This window comes from Equus asinus, chromosome 17 (assembly GCF_041296235.1).
Source record: "Equus asinus isolate D_3611 breed Donkey chromosome 17, EquAss-T2T_v2, whole genome shotgun sequence".
In the NCBI taxonomy this organism is placed as follows: domain Eukaryota; kingdom Metazoa; phylum Chordata; class Mammalia; order Perissodactyla; family Equidae; genus Equus; species Equus asinus.
The window spans coordinates 42,607,883-42,626,183 of record NC_091806.1 but is presented as its reverse complement, the minus strand read 5'-3'; the positions used below and the strand labels follow the sequence as shown (position 1 = coordinate 42,626,183).

The window sequence follows — 18,301 nt, the reverse complement described above, 5'->3', positions numbered from 1 at the left end:
ACTGTGGCTAGAGGCTTATACATTTTATTGATCTTCTCAAAGAACCAGCTTCAGGTTTCATTGATTTTCTTGATCATTTTCTGTCTCTCTGATTCTGCTGTTTATTGTTTCCCTTTTTCTGCTTACTTTAGGTTTAATTAGCTCTTCTTTTTCAAGTTTCTGAAGCTGAAGTGTTTGTTTTGAGCCTCTCTTCCTTTCTAATGTAAGCATTTAACGATATAAATTTTCTTCTAATGATTCTTCAGCTTCACCTCACAAATGTTGATGTGTCATTTAAAAATTTTTTCATGCAGTTCAGAGTAAAAATTCTAATTTTTTTGTGTGATTTCTTCTTTAATCCATGGATGATTTAGAAGTGTGCTGCTTAGTTTGAAGGAGTTTTCTAGATAACTCTGTTACTGATTTCTAATTTAATTCCATGGTGATTCAAGAACACACTTTGTGTGATTTGAATTCTTTTAAATTTATTACATGTGAAGTAAGGCTGGGGACCCCTAGGGGCCCGTTGGTGGGGAAAGCGTGATCTTTATCATGAGCTCCCAGATGGTTTTGATTTGAATTGTATGTGACGGCTCTGGTGTGTGTCGGATGTGAGAGAGGGGACCTGGGATGGGGAATCTAGAAGTTTCCCTGAGTTGTCCAAGGAGGGTGGGCAATTGTCTAAAGGGTCTGGATCTTTGGGGAAGGATGTAACTTTATGACAGGGCTGCAGAGGGATGTGGGTGAGGGCGAGGAGCCTGGTGCTCTGGAAAGAGCCCTGGGCTGGAGTCAGGTGTGTGGCTCCGAGCACGTCATTCCATCTCTGGGCTTTAGTTTCCTCACCTCTCAAATAAGTGGTCAGACTCAACCATCCCACAATTTTACCAGCCTGGGCTGCTGCTAGCACAGGGAGGGTCTTTGCATGAATTTGGAAAAGGTGACCCCTCGAGATAGACAAACAGCAAAAGGTTGCTCCTGTGATGTGAGGCCTAAAATCAAGGCCCAATATTACCTGCTGCCTTGACATCTGGTGCAACCAAGAGGGTCTCAAATGGCCTAACTGTGAATCCCTCCCCATTCTGTCCTTTAAGGTCCCCTAGCCAACAACGCTTCTTATCAAGGGACCAGGCACAGCTCTGTGTTCTCCCCGAGACGCAGGTTTAAGTTTCCTGCCGATGTGTGAAATTAGTCAAACAAGCCAGTCACATCCTCCTTCAGGAACCAGGAGCCACCCCACCCTCTTGATACCACAAATCCTGCCCCCCACGGCCCCTGGTGGTTCACTCTGTTCTTGCGAGCAACCCCCTCATGACCCTGCAGGGTGTGTGGTGTCATCCTCCCTTGGGCTGTGATTAATAAACTGCAGTCCCTGTCATCTGTGCAGTGCTAGATGTCGTGTGTTAGGCCATCCCTATATCCACAGGCAGGAAGCCCTCCCTCAGCAATGGGGTAAATGGGAGGTAATGAAAACAACCCCTTTCTTGGAATGAACACAGCCCCCGTTAGGGTAAGTGTCTGGGCCAGTGTAGCCTGGGCTGGATTTGGCCCCCACATGCCTCCTTAGCTGGTGCCTTGGGGCAGGGCACAACCTAGACACTGGCACCTGGCAGCTCTGTTAGCCGGTTCTATTTGTTGGACTCTGCGCTGTGGTAAGATCCGTTCACCCCACCACCCACCATGGGAGGCAGTTTCCATGATCGTTCCCTTTTACAGATGAGGACTCTATCAGTGGTGGGGGACAGATCAGCATCCAGTTCTGTCTGGATCCCACCCTCTCTGTCCTATGATCCCGTCTGGAAGCTCAGAGGTGAGTAACCTGCAGCAGAGGTTCTGTGAAGTGAGTTGGGGGGCTGGCTGGGTGAAGGTGTGAAGCTGTGAGCCTGGCAGGGAAGGAAGAGGGCCCATCTTGTTAACGAGGTGGACCTGAGGGCAGTCAGGCTGCGCATGGCTGTCTGCAGTGGGCTCCTGTAGAGCTGAGGTGGGTGGAGAGTCTGACCAGGTTAGGGAGGACAGTAGATGGCGACACTGCCCACTCAGCCATGCCTGCCCAGCCCCTGCTACACCAGACCCTCAAGGCTTCCCCGATCGCTCCCACCCTCTGATTGGCGAAGCGGCAATTCCCTCCGTTGGGATCTTTAGCCAAAGGGGCTCCACACAGGCAGTATTTCTAGAACCAGGTGCTTTCTCTGATGATCTCCTCTCGCTGGGAACCACTGGCTGGTGCTGATGTCCTAGAATAATCAAAAGAGAGAGCAGTGATGTGTGGTGAAATGGCTGCACATTTGAGGTGTGGAGGGCAGAACTGGGGGTCAAGTCTTATGGGAGTATAAACTCTATGAGAAGAGGGTTTCATTTACCACTGTGTACCCAAAGCATAGCACAGTGCCTGAAACATAGTGGATACACAACAAAAATGGATTAAGTGAAAGAGTAAATCAAGTCCCAGCTTCCCCACTTCTCAGCTGAGTGTCCTTAGGCCAGTTACATAATGTCTCTGCGTCTCCATTGCCTTGACAGTGAAATTGGACATAACAGCAGCTTGCGGGGTTGTTGTCTGAATTAAATAAGATGCTATATTAAAACGATAAAGGCTCACCCAGCATCCGCTGTTATTGTTACTATTATCATGACCTTGGTTCCCGTTCCAAAGCGCTCAATTACACACCGCGCAGCACTCTGGGAGCACGTGGGGCCGGCCGGGCGCTGGCCTTGGTGCTGAAATACAATCGCTCACTTAAACCTGAAAACAACTCTTTGAGCTAGGCTGGATTTTTTTTTTTTTTTTTTTTTTGCTTGCTTGCTTGCTTTTTGTTCAGTTTTTAAACTTTTTTACATCCATTTTACAAATGAAGAAGTGGGAATATAGAGGTTATTCTGGGTATAGAATAAAGTTGAGGCAGTTTCCCTCATTTCTATTCTCTCAAAAGAACGTATGTGAGGGAAGCAGAGCCCTGGAGGGTCTGAGACAAGGCACCTGTTAATCTGTCCAGGCCTGGAATTCTTTGTGGGAAGATTTAACTGGGGTGGTTGAGGCTGTCTCTCTCTTCTTGGGTCAGTTTTGGTAAGAGTGGTCAGTAACTTGCTCAAGGAGGTAGCGATTCGGTCCCAGGAAGTCTGGCTGCAGAGCTTGGGCTCTTGACCATGACATTTTCCCGCCTAAGGCACAGTCACCTTCTACCCGTAAAACCTCGAATATGTCACTTCACCTCTCTGAGCCTCTGGTAAGTGTGGATGGCAATAGTCTCTGCCCGGCAGAGTTGTAGCAATGATTAAATGGCTTCAGAAACGCAAGCCTTGATACCCTACGTGCTCTGCCCTCAGTGTGGCATTGGAACGCTGTGAGCACTCCAGCTCTAGCTGCTCATGTCATCACCATGACTAGCCCAGCCCAGTTCCTGCCCTCTCCACCCAGCATGTCTCCCGGGCCCTTGAGTTCTCCTGTCCCAGGGCTCTGGGTGGACCAGCCGCCACATCTGCAGCTCCGCCCATCTACACCCTGAAAGCTGAGTGCCCCTCCCAGAGCAGCCGTGGGTCACTCACTGGCTCTCCAGGTCCTGGATGGTGTCAGGGAGTGGAAGTCCCCGGGTCTCTGGGAGGAAGAGCACGATGAGGCTGGCAGCGATGGAGATGACACCGTAGGAGATGGGGGGCAGCAGGGGCAGGGCCTGGCGGGTCATCATGATCAGGGGGCCAATCACAGCCCCCAGCCGACCTGCTGACTGCAGGAAGCCATCTGCCGTCACCCTGTGGGCAGAGGGAAGGGCCCGGACCCTTGTCACACCTGCCACTTTGGAGGGGGTCTTTATCAGAGGAGGGGCTGTTGGGCTGGGCCAGGGGACGCAGGGGAGGGAAAGCTGGGCCGAAGGAGCTGCCCTCCTCAAGGTCTCCCCAACGCCACCTCCCCCATGGAGTCCACATAGATTTTCCCATCCAGAGGGGGCCTCTGCTTCCTGAGAACATCAAGAGTCCTTTGTGGGAACTCTCTAGGGCCCACTCCATTCTCCCCAGTCTAGGTAATTTGGGGGCTCCTCCTAGGCCACTGAGTTCCCAGCTTGGCTTCCTATGTAGTATCAACAAAATCAATAAACATGTGTCAGCAAAAAATGAATGAAAGAATGGACAAGTGAGTGATTGAAGGAAAGAGCACTGGGCTAGGCCTCCGGGGATCTGGGATCCAGTCCTCTCCTTCTACTGAGTGAGTCCTTCGCCACCCCGAGCCTCAGTTTACCCAACTGTCCAATGCAGGGGTGGTCTAATTCAAGACCACTGGTTTTCCATCCCTGTCCCATGGAGACCTTGGGCTCCAAGGCTGTGATCGGGGCTCTCTTGGGGCAGGGAGGGGGGCAGTGGGAAGCAAGTGGGGGGAGGTCCCCACTACACCAGGGCAGCTCTCATTCTCCTTCCCAGAGTTCTTATAAGATTTCTCCTGGACAGAGTGTTCTGTGTCTCAAAACAGCTTCTAGTCACAGGCTTAGAGGGCTGCTGAGGGCCCCCTGTACCGCTGCCTTCTGAGTCTGGACTCTTGGGGAGGCCCTGGCCTAGGATGTGCCTTTGGGGAAAGGCCTGCTGGGGCCAGCTGCTCAATTCCATGTCGGCGCTGGGTCCCCCTTGCCCTCTGCTGTGTATCCATCAGTCCCCAGCTCCTCTCTGCCCTCCCCATCGGCCCTCCCAGGGGCATCGCCTTCTACCCCCAGCCGTCGGGTCTGGCAGAGCCCCCCACCCCGGGGCACAGCCTGCAGCCCAGCCTACCGCAGCGGAGTTGGGAAGAGCTCAGGCTTGTAGATGGTTAGGCATGTCAAGCTTACACCAAAACATCCCTTTCCCAGCACGGCGAAGACCACACGCAGGGGCTGCAAGTCTGGGCAGAGGAAAGGGTGAGAGCGGGGTCTGCTCAAGAGGGTCTTCAGGAAGTGAAGGAGCTGAGTTCTCCCACATGGCTTCCTTAGGCTGAACCCAGATCCCTGGCAGTGCTGACTCGGTACCAGGCTGCCCAGGGCTTGTGGCACAGGAAGACATCACAGTAGGTGGGCTGGGGGGTTGGATGCAGGGCCAGAACCCAGGGAGGTGTGGGATGGGTGAGCATGGGGCAGCTGAGGGTAGACTCGAGACCTGCCCCCTACACTGTGGCTGTGCCAGGGCTCCTTGGGTCCTGAGGAAACTCCATCTCGTGAAGGAGAGGGTCACGCTGGGCCCTGCCCACAACAGAGGCCCTGGGGTGCCCAGGTCCCAGAAGCTTCTTGCTGCTGCACACCCTGCCTGGGGACCCCTGGCTTTCACAGGGAGCAAGTGGGTGGATGGCAGAAGCCCTAGCCAGGAAGCCGAGGTCCGGGTCACACTCTAGCCATGAGCCTGGGTCTCAGTTTCCCCTTCCCACTTGTTGTTATGAAGAGTCTTATAAACTGTCAAGTGCTCGTCCCAGACATTTTTCTGAGTGCTGCATCTTGCTCAGAGTTTGGGCTCACAGCTGGCCCTCGATCCTCACTCAGTCTCTCTGGGCTGTTGTTTGTCCCTCTGCCAACCTCCTGGCTTTGCTGCCATCACAGGACACATGTCCCTGCCCCTCCTTTAGCCTCCCGCCTTGAGCAATAAAAGGAGACATGGGGAGGGTTTCCAGGGTTTTACAGCCTCATTCCGAAAGAAGAGGAAGACAAGGGCCCTCGGCAGCCGCCCCAGCTCTCTGCACGCGAATGCCTCTTGCTTTCTTACCAAGGGAGAAGAAGGCACCACACTCTTGGCTTCATGCCTTTCCTGCCTCCCTTCCAGCGACCTAAAGCCCAACCTGAAGATGAGAAGCCTTCCCAGGCCTCCCTCCCATCACGGGCTCCAGCCTCAGGCTTTAAGTCTGGTCCAAGCCCTGGCTCATTGCTTGCTAGCTGACCTTGGGCACCTGGCTTCACCTCTCTGAACCTCAATTGCTTCAGGAAAATGGGTGGCGGGCTGGTTGAGGGAACTGGATTCCTGCGATGATGCTACAAATGTTGCGAGAGTAATGGACTTGGGCAGAGCCGGGCACAGGGGGCCCCTGCCCATCCTCGGGGCCAGAGGAGAGGAAGGAGCCAGCCGGATGAGGGCAGTGGGGTGGGCTGGAAGCAAGAGCCCCAAGCTGTCAGCAGCTCAGCCCACCCTTCTGGGCTTCCCTGGCCTCACCCTGTGGGACCAGTACGTTGGCCAGGATGGAGAGGCCAGCCATGGTCAGGAAGCTGGCCAGGGTCACGCGGCGGCCGAAGAACCGGAGAAATAAGGTGGTGGTGCCCCGGCCCAGGAAGTCCACGGCTCCGAAGAGGACCTGGAGGAGGAATATGTCACTCCCCAGGCTCTGCAGGTCAAGGACCAGCCCGTAGTAGGAGAGCATTACGGCGAATCTGCAGGACAAAGCCAGAAGTCGGGTCCGCGCCCCACAGAGAACAGGGCACCCTTCAGCATCGCCTCACACCAGGGCCGTCCCTGGAGAGCACACCCAACCCTGAGCTCATGGCCGCCAGACCCCGAGAAGCCTGTCGAACGCAGGATGCGTCTCCCCAGGGTCAGGCTGCCACGACAGGGCGAGGAGGGCAGTGGCCTCATCCATTCCGCATACGGGCCTTGGGAATTGGCCTCGGTGGGTGGGGCATCGCCCCTTAGGCTCCCTGGCCACCAACCAGCCAGAAGACTGGCCAGCCTCTCTGGCCAGACAGGGGCCCTATGGGTCGCGCAGCTGCCCCTTCAGCTCCAGTTCCCAGTCACAGCCAGGATCCGTGATCTGGCCCTGCACCGCTAGCCGTGAACCGGGCGAGTCCCTGCCCCTCTCTGGATGCCAGTTTCTTTGCCTTAAAACATGGGATTAATAACCGAACGGGATTTTGGTGGGGGACGCTGGGCTGTGCCCCCTTCAGGATGGAAAGTCTTATTTCCCCAGGCCCTGGGAGTGCTGGCCCTCCGCTGAGGAGAGCATCCACAGCTGGTCTACTCCTGCCAGGGGGACGACTCAGAAGGGCCACCCCAGCTTGCAGGTCCCCGTGGGTCGGCTGGGGCCTCGCTGTGACGGCACCACTGTGACTCTCCCCTCGCCATCCTGCTTCCTCTCCTCCCCTCCCCCCCGCTTCCACAGGAGATGGTCCCAAGGGCCATTTCTAAGGAACTTTCTGCTCCCTGACCTCCATCTCAGAGTCTGCTTCCCTGGGGACACCCTGCCACAGACTCCTGCGTAGCTGAATTTACAGGAGCTGAATTTTCAAAGCTTGGAGATGGAATTTGGGTCCACAAGTGGCCACAGTGATCCGTCCCCATCCCCGCTTCACCCGGATGCTCTTCCCAGCGACACCCAATTGCTGCACCCAATAGACACCTGAGGCCACCGGCCACCAGGTGCGAGTCAGGCTGCAATTCTTGCAGAAAGCACAGTGTTGCCTAAAGCTTGGGAAAGTGATGTGGGAAAACGGCTGGGGCTCAAAGTGGCCGACACATGAGGATCCAGAGCCTTCGCTGGTAACAACTGGGTTAACAGTCAAAGACAAGAAACCCCCAAGGTGAGCTCCTTCCCAGCCTGAGATTTGAATAACAAAGGATGCAGGGCAGCCCCTGGGAGAACTGAGGAAGCCTTCCAGGCGTTTGAATTAATGGCCCGGGATAGTGGGGCACTCCTAATTTATCAGAAGTAACTTAAGCTAAAAAAAAAAAAAAAAAGCATTTGATCCATTCTTTGTTCTAAGATGTAGCAAATATTTGCTATTATAACCCATACGTGGTTAAATGTAGCCTAAAATAAAGGATTTCTTATCTTTAGTTTTGTCTCAAGATCCAGCCCCAGTCAAACCCGATGCTCGCTTTTTAACACGTTCCTCCCCAAGTCGCTTGACCTGCATTTGTTTGAAGAGGCCTTTTCCTGGTCCTAGGTGCCCTTGGGTGCTGAGACAGGGCTTCCCTGGGAGTCCATGCTCAAGGGGGGCCTGGCAGGGACAGAGCTGGGCAAGGAGGTGGCTCAGCCCAGGTCAAGTGCCTGCTACCTGCCCCTCTGGGCCCCGCTTTCGCCATCTATAAAGTGGGGGTGCAGATGAACCTGTCTCTCGGGGTTGCTCCGAGGGGTGGGTGGGTGGCCAGCACCTGGTCAGCCCCCTAGGAGTGTGGCCGTTAGGGTGAGTCCAATGCTGATGAGCCCTGGTCCTCTTCAGCCATTGCCAGTCCCTCGTCTCGCTTCCTGCAGGAGCCGGCCTCTCCAGGCCATGTCTGCACATCCACCCTCTCGCCCGCCTGCCAGGACCCCTGCCTCCTGAGGCGGCTGCCTGTTCCGGCCAGAAATGCACCCCACGAGGCCTGTAGGGACCGTTTTCCCCATGGGCCCCCCTCCCTCCCCAGCGCCGTCTCCAGGAAGGATCACTGGGATGGCGTACTGCACCACGAAGAGACTCAAGCTTCTCCAGCACAGCACGGGCACGCGGAACAGGTCCAGCACCGACTGGCGGGCCCTCACGGAGGCCACCTCCTCCTCCATGCTGGACATCAGCACCTCCGGGGAGAACAGGGGAACAGTGAGAGTCGGGTCGGTGGCCCTGCCCATCCCCACACCAGGGGACGGGGTCCAGGTGGGCAGAGTGATGGGGGAGCCTGGCCTTGGAGACTGGAGAGTCCGGGGGACAGGGGCGGAGATGGCCCCCTGGCTGAGCTCTCTTCTGCAGACCTGGCCCACCTCCTCCAAGCCAGGGAGCAGGTCTTGTGTCCAGTTCTGGCCGCCTGAGCTGTGGGCTGCAGCTGCTCTTGGCAGTTGCCACCAGAGCCCCACCATCCCTCCTCATTCCTCATGGCTGGCATCAGGGCACCCCCACTCCACCACGCTGGCCCCTCACTGCTCCCCAAGGGCCCATCCAGTCTCCTCCTGCACCTCTCGGCTTTGCCTGCCCTGTGCTCAGCTCAGTCTTGATCAGCAATAGCTTGCCTCCTCCTGGAAGCCTTCCCGGATCCTCTTGCCCCCGGAGAGGATCTGTGTCCTCTAGTCTCTGGCCACACATCCTCCCACACCTACTTCCTCAAAATGGCTGCCTTCAAATATACACATCGTCTTTCCCCAAATACACTGAGAAGCCCCATGAGGTTCGTGTGCAATATCTGTGGATTAAGGTAGTGGATAACGGAGGTGGTGAGGTGGGTGTGGGGTCGATGTTGATAATAGTTAGATTGCTGTTATTGGTAACGTTGGTAATGGTGGTGAAGGTGATGACGTGTTGACGGTGTTTTGTAGAGATACTGATAGTGATGTTAGTGATGGTATTAGTGATGCTAGTAGTGATGAAGATGAATCGATTGTGGTGATGCTGCTCGTGGAGGTGATGGTGGTGAGGGTGATAGTGGGTGTGAGGATAGTTGTAATGCTGTTGACAATGGTGTTGATATTAGTGGTATTGTTATTATTGGTGGTAGTGATGGTAGTGGCATTGTGTAGAAATGATGATAGTGGTGGTGACGGTAGGCATAGCGGAGGTGGGAATAGGGTTGATGGTGGTCATAACGATGGTGGTGATGAGAATGTTGGTAGTGATGATGGTGGTGGAGATGGTAGAGATGATGGTAGTGATGAAGATGGTGATGGTGGTGGTGTGATGATGGTGATAATGGTGGTAGTGATGATCATAGTGATGGTGTTGGCGGAGATGGTTATGAGGATGGTGGTGGTGATGACAGTGGTGGAGATGGTGGTGCTGATGGTGGTGGAGATGGTGGTGATGATGGTGGTGATGATGGTGGTGCTGATGGTGGTGATGATGGTGGTGGAGATAGTGGTGATGATGGTGGTGGAGATGGTGATGAGGATGGTGATGATGGTGGTAGTGAGGATCATAGTGATGATGTTGGTGGAGATGGTGGTGATGATGGTGGTGGTGATGACAGTGGTGGAGATGATGGTGAGGATGGTGGTGGTGATGATGATAAAGATGGTGATGGTGGTGGTGAGGATGGTGGTGGTGATGATGGTGGTGGTGATGACAGTGGTGGAGATGATGGTGAGGATGATGGTGAGGATGGTGGTGGTGATGATGATAAAGATGGTGATGGTGGTGGTGACGACGGTGGTGGAGATGATGGTGGAGATGATGGTGAGGATGGTGGTGAGGATGGTGGTGGTGATGACGATAAAGATGGTGATGGTGGTGGTGATGACGGTGGTGGAGATGATGGTGAGGATGGTGGTGGTGATGACGATGGATATGGTGATGGTGGTGGTGATGGAGGTGGTGGTGAAGTGGGTAGTGGTGCGGTTGGTGATAACACCGATAATACATCAGCACGTGTTCTTTCCCGGTCATATCCCACACTCCAGGACACAAACAGTGGCATCTCACCTCTGTGGTCAGTGTCTTTTTGGCTTCCTTGCGGCCATTTATCCTGGCCACCTTTCTGAGTTCCTGAAGCGCTTGGTCTGGTTTGCCCGTGATAATCAGCCACCGGGCAGACTCTGGCAGCCACCTGTTAAGGAAGCAGGCATTTGGCCTGGTCCTTGCTCTCCTATGCGTTCTGGGCGCTCCCCCCAGGTCAGGGGAGGGGGTGGGGGGCAGCAGACCCTCCAGCTGCAATGGGAGTGAGGAGAAGGCAGCTGCTTCTCCCTCTGTACCGCTAAAGCCAGGCTGGAAGAGGGACAGTCCTTGACGGTTTCAGAACAAAGATGAGCCCTGATGCCTGCCCACCCTCTTTGCCTGCTCCCCACCGTGCGGCCCCATCTGGCTTCCTGGCTGCCAGAAGCCTGCCAGCCCAAACCTCTCCTACAGCCAGCACACTGGCTGCCTGGACATGGGGCGATTCGGGGGCCATTTCTATGACAAAAAGCTCACATCATGCTGATTTTTTTCTAAAACATCCCCAGCTGAAACCAAGTGGTTTTATAAAAGTCTCTGCTTCTCCCCGGCCTCAGGGACAGGTGGACAGAAAGCAGCAGCTCCCTGGGGGAAGGGACAGAGTTTTCCCCGCCCACAGGAACTCAGCCCTGCCTGCAGAGAAGTCAAGAACTTCCAGAGGTTAAAAGAGCCAGCCTTCCTGGGCTCAAATCCTGCCTCAGGCGCTCACCAGCTGTGTGGCCTTGGGCAAGTCACTGAACCTCTCTGGGCCTCAATCCCTCAACTGAATATGGCCATAATGCTATTGCCTTCCTCATTAGAAGTGTTAATATGCATCTGGTGTTACAGTAGCACCTGGGATGCATCCAATTCATGCTAGGGTGTCCTAATAAATATAATTATGGGATGTCTTCCTCCTCACTTACTCGTCCTGTTGATACAATAAAACTCTGTGGTCAGTGGCTTTTGGTCTGTTCCATTTGCTGATGTGTCCCCAGTGCCTAAGGCCATGTCTGGCATGGGGCAGGAGGGCAGTAAATATTTCCGTGCCCCGTGCTGGGCCTCACTGATTCAGGTGCCCACAGGCCGGACGAGTGAGGGGAAGGAGGGAGGTGGTGGAGTAGGTGTCGACGTGGGGAGGGCGGCGCCCTCAGCCTCAGCCCCAGAAGCCAGTGGGCTGGAGGGGAACCTCCGACCTACAGCTAAAATGCCCACCCTGGAACTCTGAAGCCCCAGGATGTCTCTCCCCAGGGAGGGCTCTAGTCGTGTCTGTCCCTTCCGTGGCTCTCGGCATCTTGGGAGCCGTGGCCAGCCAGGATGGCGGGGGTAGGGGGCCCCCTTTCCCCCCGGTCTCCCTCTCATGCAGGAATATTCTCCCCAAGGGAAAAGGCCCCACACTGTACCGACCAGGATGTCAGGAAGGTGGCAAACATGGGCACTGACACGGCCAGCTGGAGGGTTCGCCAGTCCCGCAGGAAGAAGGCCAGGCCACCCAGGGCTGTCTGACCCAAGCTGTAGGTGCATCCCAAGATCGTCAGGGTGACAGCCCTCCTGCGGGTAGTGGTCCACTCTGCCACTGGAGGACGATGCAGACGCACGCCGGTGAGGGCCCCATGCGGCGGCCTCGGGCCCCCTCCTCCCCACACCCGTGGCGGGAGCAGGCCAAGCGAGGGACTCACTGAGTGTTGCTGAGGTCAGGATGATGCCAGCCAGCCCAAAGGCACTCAAAAATCGGAGGGCGCAGTAGACGAGGAAGCTGGGGGCAAAGATGGTGCTGGTGCTGGCCACGGCCATCTGCAGGCTGCACCAGCAGAGAAGCGGCTTCCGCCCCAACCTGTTTCAGGAGGAGACACCGTGGGGGTCTGGAGAGGGGCCCTAGGGACATGCGCATGGAGGCGGGTGCCCGCCCTCAGAGGGTTCTAGAAAGTGGGGGGCGCCGGCTGGAGCCCAGCATCTCGCCGCATCCCCCCCACCTCCTTCCAGGAACACCCAGGAGTGTGTTGAGATGGCACCTGCTGTAAACAGGGCGGACGCCTTGCTCTCAGCGGGCAGCATAGCCACACGGTCAAGAATGGCTTTGGCCTCGGATGCCTTGGTTTGAGTCCAGGTCTGCCCTTCCTGGGTGACCTTGGGCACGTGGTTCAATGTCTCTGAGCCACAGTTTCCCCATCTGCAAATTGGGCGTCTTCCTGATGATGTGCCTCACAGGGTTGTCGTGAAAAGCAAGACAGTGTGCGAGGGGATGGGTGTAGCCAGGAGGCTCTGTGAGCATGGCCTTGGGCAAGCCAGCCAGCTCCTCACCTGTGTGTGCATGGAGACGGGGTCCCAGGAGACCATGCAGCAGGGCCCCCAGCACGCGCTCCCTCTGCACTGCCGCCCTGAGGCCAGCTTAGCTTGCACCGCTGCCGGCATTTAGCTAAAGGATGTGTTGGTCAGTGGGAGAGATGTGGGCAAACCTCGGCCTGGCCTGTGTGAGCAGCGCCCGGGAGCAAGGACCTGGCCCAGACCCGGCCCACACTCCGTATGTCATCAACCCACTTAACCATCACAACAACCCCACAGGGTGGTGCTAGGGTCCCCACTTCCTGGAGGAAACTGAGGCACAGAGAAGCGCCAACCTGTCTTCCAGGAAGCTAGGATATGCAAGGCAGGGTTGCAGACCCAGAGCCTGCATTGCCGGGAGAAAGTCGGGAAGCATTGAGCCATTCATGAAATAATGCTGGAGCATGTGCCCCGGCCTTCCGGCAGCCCCGTCTCAGGGGGCACAATGAATGAGTGAGCACGTGAGCGAGCAGGTGCCGTCACAGTTAGGTGCTGTGATGAGGAGAGCAGGCAGAGCCGTGGGACCCTCGGGACCCAAGGCCAGCAGGGTCTCCAGCTCAAGGCCAGGAAGGCCTCTCGGAGGAGGCGGCCGCCACGGAACTCTGCGGCCGAGCACTGGCGGGGCTGCTTCAGAAGGGGTTGTTGTGGCTTCAGGGGAGAAGCCAAGTGTCTGGCGGGGTGGGCGGGGACCATTGGGCTGGCAGAGACTGTCCTCTTGGGCGGCAGGGCCCCAGAGGACCTCGGGCTGGGCATCAACCAGACCCACATTCCAGGCTTTGCAAAGTCACTCTGCGCACTGCAGCATGAGGGACGGCCACCGCCGAGGGGAGGCAGGGGACCCGCGAGGAGGCCTGGCCTGCCAGGGGGGAGATGGTGGTGGCTTGGACAAGAGGACAGCATGGAGGAGGGGTGTGGGGTTGAGAGTTGGAGAGCCGTGGTCCATGTGGGGAGCCCCCAGTGGAAACCCCAAGTAGGAGGTGGGTTCCCGAGAGGAGGGGCGCGATGTGGATGTTCTCAGCTCTGGAGGGCGGTACCTCCCACAGGAGGAGCACACAAAGGGAGCAGAGAAGGTTCTGGACTAGGTCCTGGGTGCTCCACCCCAGGAGGAGTTCCAGGGGGAGGAGGGGGAGGAGGGAGAGAGTATTTCTGTTTCATAGCGTGTCATGTACTTGGAGTTAAAAGAAAGAGGGGTCTGTCTCTGCCCAGAAGATGTTCAGCTCCCTGAGGTCAGAGGCTGCACAGAGCCTGGTACACAGTAGGTATTCAATAAAGGCTGGTGCAATCGCTGAAGGAGGTAGTGTTGCGGACAGAGCGAGTGTTCAGGGCAATTTCCCTCAGCACAGTCTAACCCGACATTGAGGTTTGGATGTTGAGTTCTTGGGTGTCACTGTCCCCTGGAGACCTGGGACTCCTGGCCAGAACCCAGACCAAGGGAACCCCCTCTTAGGGAACACGGCCGTTCATTTGGCATTTCTGTGCTTCTGTCCCCACGACGCTCAGTCTGCGCTGAAGGAGCCAGGTCGGGGTGCGGAGGTACTCACCAGTAGGAGAGGAGGCCGCAGGCGAAGGACCCCACCAGGACCCCAGCCATGAAGATGGACTGGCCCAGGGGCTTCAGGCCCTGGTTGTCGCACACCAGGCCCCACTGGAAGAGAAGGAAGTCCGTGACAGCCTGGCTCGGGGGATATGGAACAGCATGGCCAGGGCGGCAGAGGGAGGTCCCTGTCAGGAGTTCCCAGCCAGGATGCTTGGTCAGCCTGGCTCCTGGGGGTCCGGCCACCCACAATGGGGTCCCCAGATACCCAGGGCCAGGCGACAGAGGTGGAAGGTGTGTGCTGGCAGCCAGCTGCACGGCACGAATGTGACACAACTCAGCTCTGAGTCAACAGGGAGACGCCCGTCCCAGGTGTACGGTGGGGGGGCAGTGGCAGGCGGTGGTCAAACCACAGGGCTGGGATTCTAACTCTGCTGGTTCCTGGCAGGTGGACCCGGGCAGTCCCTGGCCCTGGCTGAGCCTGCGTTCTGTCCAGAAGGGGGCCTTGCCGGTGCTCCTCTCTCGGGGCCAGGAGGCTGAGCACGTGTCACTGGGACCTCTTCAGTGCCTCCCACCCAGGGCCGGGCAACCGGCACCTGAACATCCCCCCAGGTTGACTGATTCCGAATTTGCCAGAAGGTAAGTTCCTTGAAGGCTCCTGGTTCATCCTATAACCTGACCCCAGATCAGAATCCCGGCATCGTAAGCAGTTGGTAAACACACGTTGAGGGGGTGGCATATCATGGAACAGCAGTGGTGACGGGAGCAGTCTCACCTCCAGTGATGGGCGCCCGGAGGGAGGAGAGCCGTGGGGCTGGCCGCAGGAGGCCCTTACCTCGCTCACGATGGTGGAGGTGAAGGTGCCAAGGTCGTAGACCCAGCCGTCCACGCATGGCTCCGTGGCAGCCTCGCTCCAGTTAGCGGCCGTGGCATTGGGGTCCAGGAGCTGCCACTGCGGTTGGCGGAAGCGGCGACACTGGTGGGGCCCCTGGTCGGGGCCCGGGGGGATGGAGACGGTGAGGAGGGCCTCGGGGGTGAGGTTTGCAGGGGTCTCAGAGCCGTTGTCCAGCATGTGGACCCAACAGCGGTGGCCCGGGACGGCGGCCGAGAAGTTCTCCAGGAGCAGCTGGGAGGGCAGGAGGACGGAGACAAGGAGGAGCGTGAAGACCTGCAGCGTCTGGAAGAGGCCCTCGCCCCCGACCTGCTCCAAGAGCTCGGAGAACGCCATGCAGGGAGCTGCCGGCGCCCGGGGCGGTCTCCGGGGGCGGTCAGGGAGCCAGAGAGTGTCCCGGAGCCGCTGCAAGTGCAGGGTCCCCGGCCACCAGGGGATGTGCCCTGGCAAGCCCTCTCTGGCCACGGCAGAGGTGGGGCAGCTGTCCAGCGACTGGTCACGCCGGTCCTGAGGTGCTCAGGAGCTCCTCCTCGCCCTGTTTCAGGAGTGACCACCTGGACACCCCACTTCTCTGGAGAGGGGACAGAGCTCACTGTGCCCCAGCTGTCTGGGACATCCGAGTGGCCCTCACTCTCCAGCACCAAGAGTGAAAGGTCAGGTTAATTTTTAAAAAGTGAGACACAATGCTGGGATGTTACTGAACGATAGTGGAGGAGGAAATATTAGCCGGGCCGGCATGTCGGGGCCTCGTTAAAGTTTAACCCCAGTGCGGGCTCACCGGCGGAGAAGCAGGTTCAGCTACCTAGAGAGGCCTCCACAGCTGCTCCCCGGCCGGCTGATGGCACCCCTAAATCTGAAACTTCCAGAACCCTCCACTTGCAGCCCTTTACTTCAGGAAACCGTTGCCCTGACCTTCACGGGTGCCAGTCGATGTCTGTCCATCCTGTGAAAGCACAGGGCTGAGGCCTGGTGGGGCCCTCCCGGCTGGGCTCCTCCGCCCTGAGGCTGTGGGGGACATGGGGATGGCCATGGGGGAAGGCCTGACCCATGGTGTTTTCCCCTTCTTGTGCATCTCCCTCTAGGCAGCACGGGGAGACCAGCTTGTCAAGACACTAGTTCCAGAAGCTTCTATTTCGAGGTTCCAGGTTCCCTTTATTAGACTGCAAGTTCCCCCAGGCTGGACACCATGAACCATTTCCTGGCGTCTCTTAGAAGCCCCTTGTGGGCCCAGGAGCTGAGCAGGCATGCAGATCGGGGAGGTAAGCAAAGTCACACCTCTCTGACCCGTGTCTGACACCAGCGCAGCTTGGGGTAAGGAGGGGTGAAGCCAGCCCTCGCTCCAGCACCCCACCTGGGCTAGGCCTCTTGGTCACAGCTCCTCCAGGCACCGAGGGCTTGCTGCGTGCTGGGCTTTCTGCCAACCATGCTGCCTGCACCCGAGGATGTGAATCCACTCCTCGGGCAGCCCAGGAGAGAGGTGGTGCTGGTTCCCCCAGACAAGGAAACTGAGGCTCAGAGAGGGCAGGCAGCTTGCCCAAGGTCACACAGTGCAGTTGGGATTGGAACCACACACTGAAGCCTGAGATTTCTCCCACGCCCCTGGCCAGCTGCTGGGTGCCCTCTCGCCTGTCACAGCCCAAATCCCAGCTGGAGGCTGGAATTCAGGAATTGGGGCAGCGTTAGGGCCAGCCCAGGAGGCTAATGTCAACCCCCAGGATGGGAGAAGGAACCAGCTGAGTCAGTTCCGGAGGGACGTCTGCAGAGTTCTGGGTGCGTGGGTGAGGTGTGGGTGGGTGTCTGGACCCTGAACTTCCCAGAAGCTCCCCAGAGGGTTTGGGGAACTGGGCCAAGACGGCGCCCCGCCAGGAAGCCAAGGAACCGGAGCTCTGGGCCTGGATCTCAAAGCCAAGGCTGCTTCCTTCCTCTGCCTCTCCGGGCAGGAGCTCATTACACATTTTAAAATAGCCAGTAGACAGAGGCAGGGAGCCAGCCAACCCAAGTGACAGCGCGGGAGGCCACGAGAGAGGGGCTCCCTGGGCGTACCCCAGTCCAGACAGCCCAAGGGCCAAACTTCACGTGGAAAGAATTGTGCTTCGTGCCTGTCTGAGCTCACAGGGGAGGGCCTGGACCGGGGCGTCCTCTGGAGCAGCGACCTCCCCTCTTGGGCCCTGGTCTCTGGCCTGGGGTAGGAAGTGTTGCCATGTTGGTATTTCAAACCCGAGCGTGGATCAGAAACGGCAGGACTGTTGGCTAACCTGGAGTTCCCCGGGGTCTGCCACCTGGCTAGACAGGGCCCAGGAATGTGCATTGTAAAATAAGCCCCCAGGTGATTCTGCCCTCCTGGGACGCGGCCACCTGGAGAACTGCCCGGCTACAGGAGGCTGCTTGGGTCCCGGGCGTCCCGGAGAGCATCCTTTCCTCTTTCTCCTTCCTTCTTCCATCGGCTTTAAAAGATATTCTCTTCTTCCTGCCCTTTGCCTGTCACGGACGCCCCTGGGTTTTGCTTGCAGCAGAACGTCAAACCTCCCGGATTTGACAGAAGGCTCCCGGAATCTCCAACTGACTTTCCGCTTCCAGGCCAAGGAATTTTTCATCGGTATTTTTGGTTTTTCTGGGGCGGCGGGGGCAGGGCTCCGCGCGGCTGCTGCGCCACCTGGTGGTCACGCCCGGGACTGCAGCGCCCCCCGCTGTGCTCCCGGTGTCCCGGCGCCCATCCCCAGGGCTCCCGGCGCCCACCCCTAGGGGCCCCAGCGTCCATCTCCAGGGTTCCCCGGGGAGGTGGGGCGAGGAGGCATTGGGAGGGAGGCTGCAGCCCCAGATTATAGCCGCCAGGCCCTCCAGTGTGTCTCATTAAATTAATATGTACGAAGTGAACGCCCAGTTCTCCTGGAACCGGAATTACCATGGGGTTGCCTCTTCCAACCAAGGGCTCCATCAATTAAAGCAAATTCCAGGCTCGGCTGCCAAGTGACCTCAGGCGGTTCACTTCCCTTCTCAGGCTCCAAGGTCCACAGCTTGGAGATTGGGTGGGATAATGAATGGGCCTGACAGTGAGTATTAGCCATCATCGCTGTCACCGCCACCATCATCGCCACCCTCGCACCTGACCCCTGACTCTTCCTTTTCCCTTTTCCAGTCGAAGTCACAGCATGGCGGATCCAGCTGGGCTCCGCGTATTTGGCCCCTCCCCACAATCCTGGAAAACCCGGACTGGGAGAAAGTGCGAGTCTTTCCTTGGTTCATCCGGCAGAGGGATGGGGCTCCGCCAGACCTCAG

At 57.5% G+C, this 18,301-nt stretch overlaps 1 protein-coding gene across 1 annotated transcript; it reads right to left on the bottom strand.

The window, feature by feature from the left end:
* Window positions 1-445: 445 nt before the first annotated feature.
* SLC22A11 (solute carrier family 22 member 11) lies at window positions 446-15,643 on the bottom strand. The gene is made up of 10 exons (XM_014844914.3): window positions 14,969-15,643; window positions 14,141-14,244; window positions 11,957-12,111; window positions 11,685-11,853; window positions 10,290-10,413; window positions 8,346-8,461; window positions 6,127-6,341; window positions 4,729-4,837; window positions 3,520-3,723; window positions 446-2,210 (listed from the first exon to the last, which is right to left on the bottom strand). The coding sequence occupies exons 1-10, from the start codon at window positions 15,359-15,361 to the stop codon at window positions 2,147-2,149; spliced, it is 1,653 nt and encodes a 550-aa protein (XP_014700400.1). The 5' UTR covers window positions 15,362-15,643; the 3' UTR covers window positions 446-2,146.
* Window positions 15,644-18,301: the final 2,658 nt, after the last annotated feature.

Excerpts from the sequence above, each read along its gene's own strand:
- SLC22A11 (XM_014844914.3), bottom strand. The coding sequence starts at position 15,361 with ATGGCGTTCTCCGAGCTCTTGGAGCAGGTCGGGGGCGAGGGCCTCTTC. Across the intron at positions 10,414-11,684 it reads GCCACCTTCCTGACATCCTG|GTGGCTGCCAGAGTCTGCCC; the intron begins GTCGGTACAGTG and ends CTTCCTTAACAG. Across the intron at positions 2,211-3,519 it reads ATCCAGGACCTGGAGAGCCA|GACATCAGCACCAGCCAGTG; the intron begins GTGAGTGACCCA and ends TGATTATTCTAG.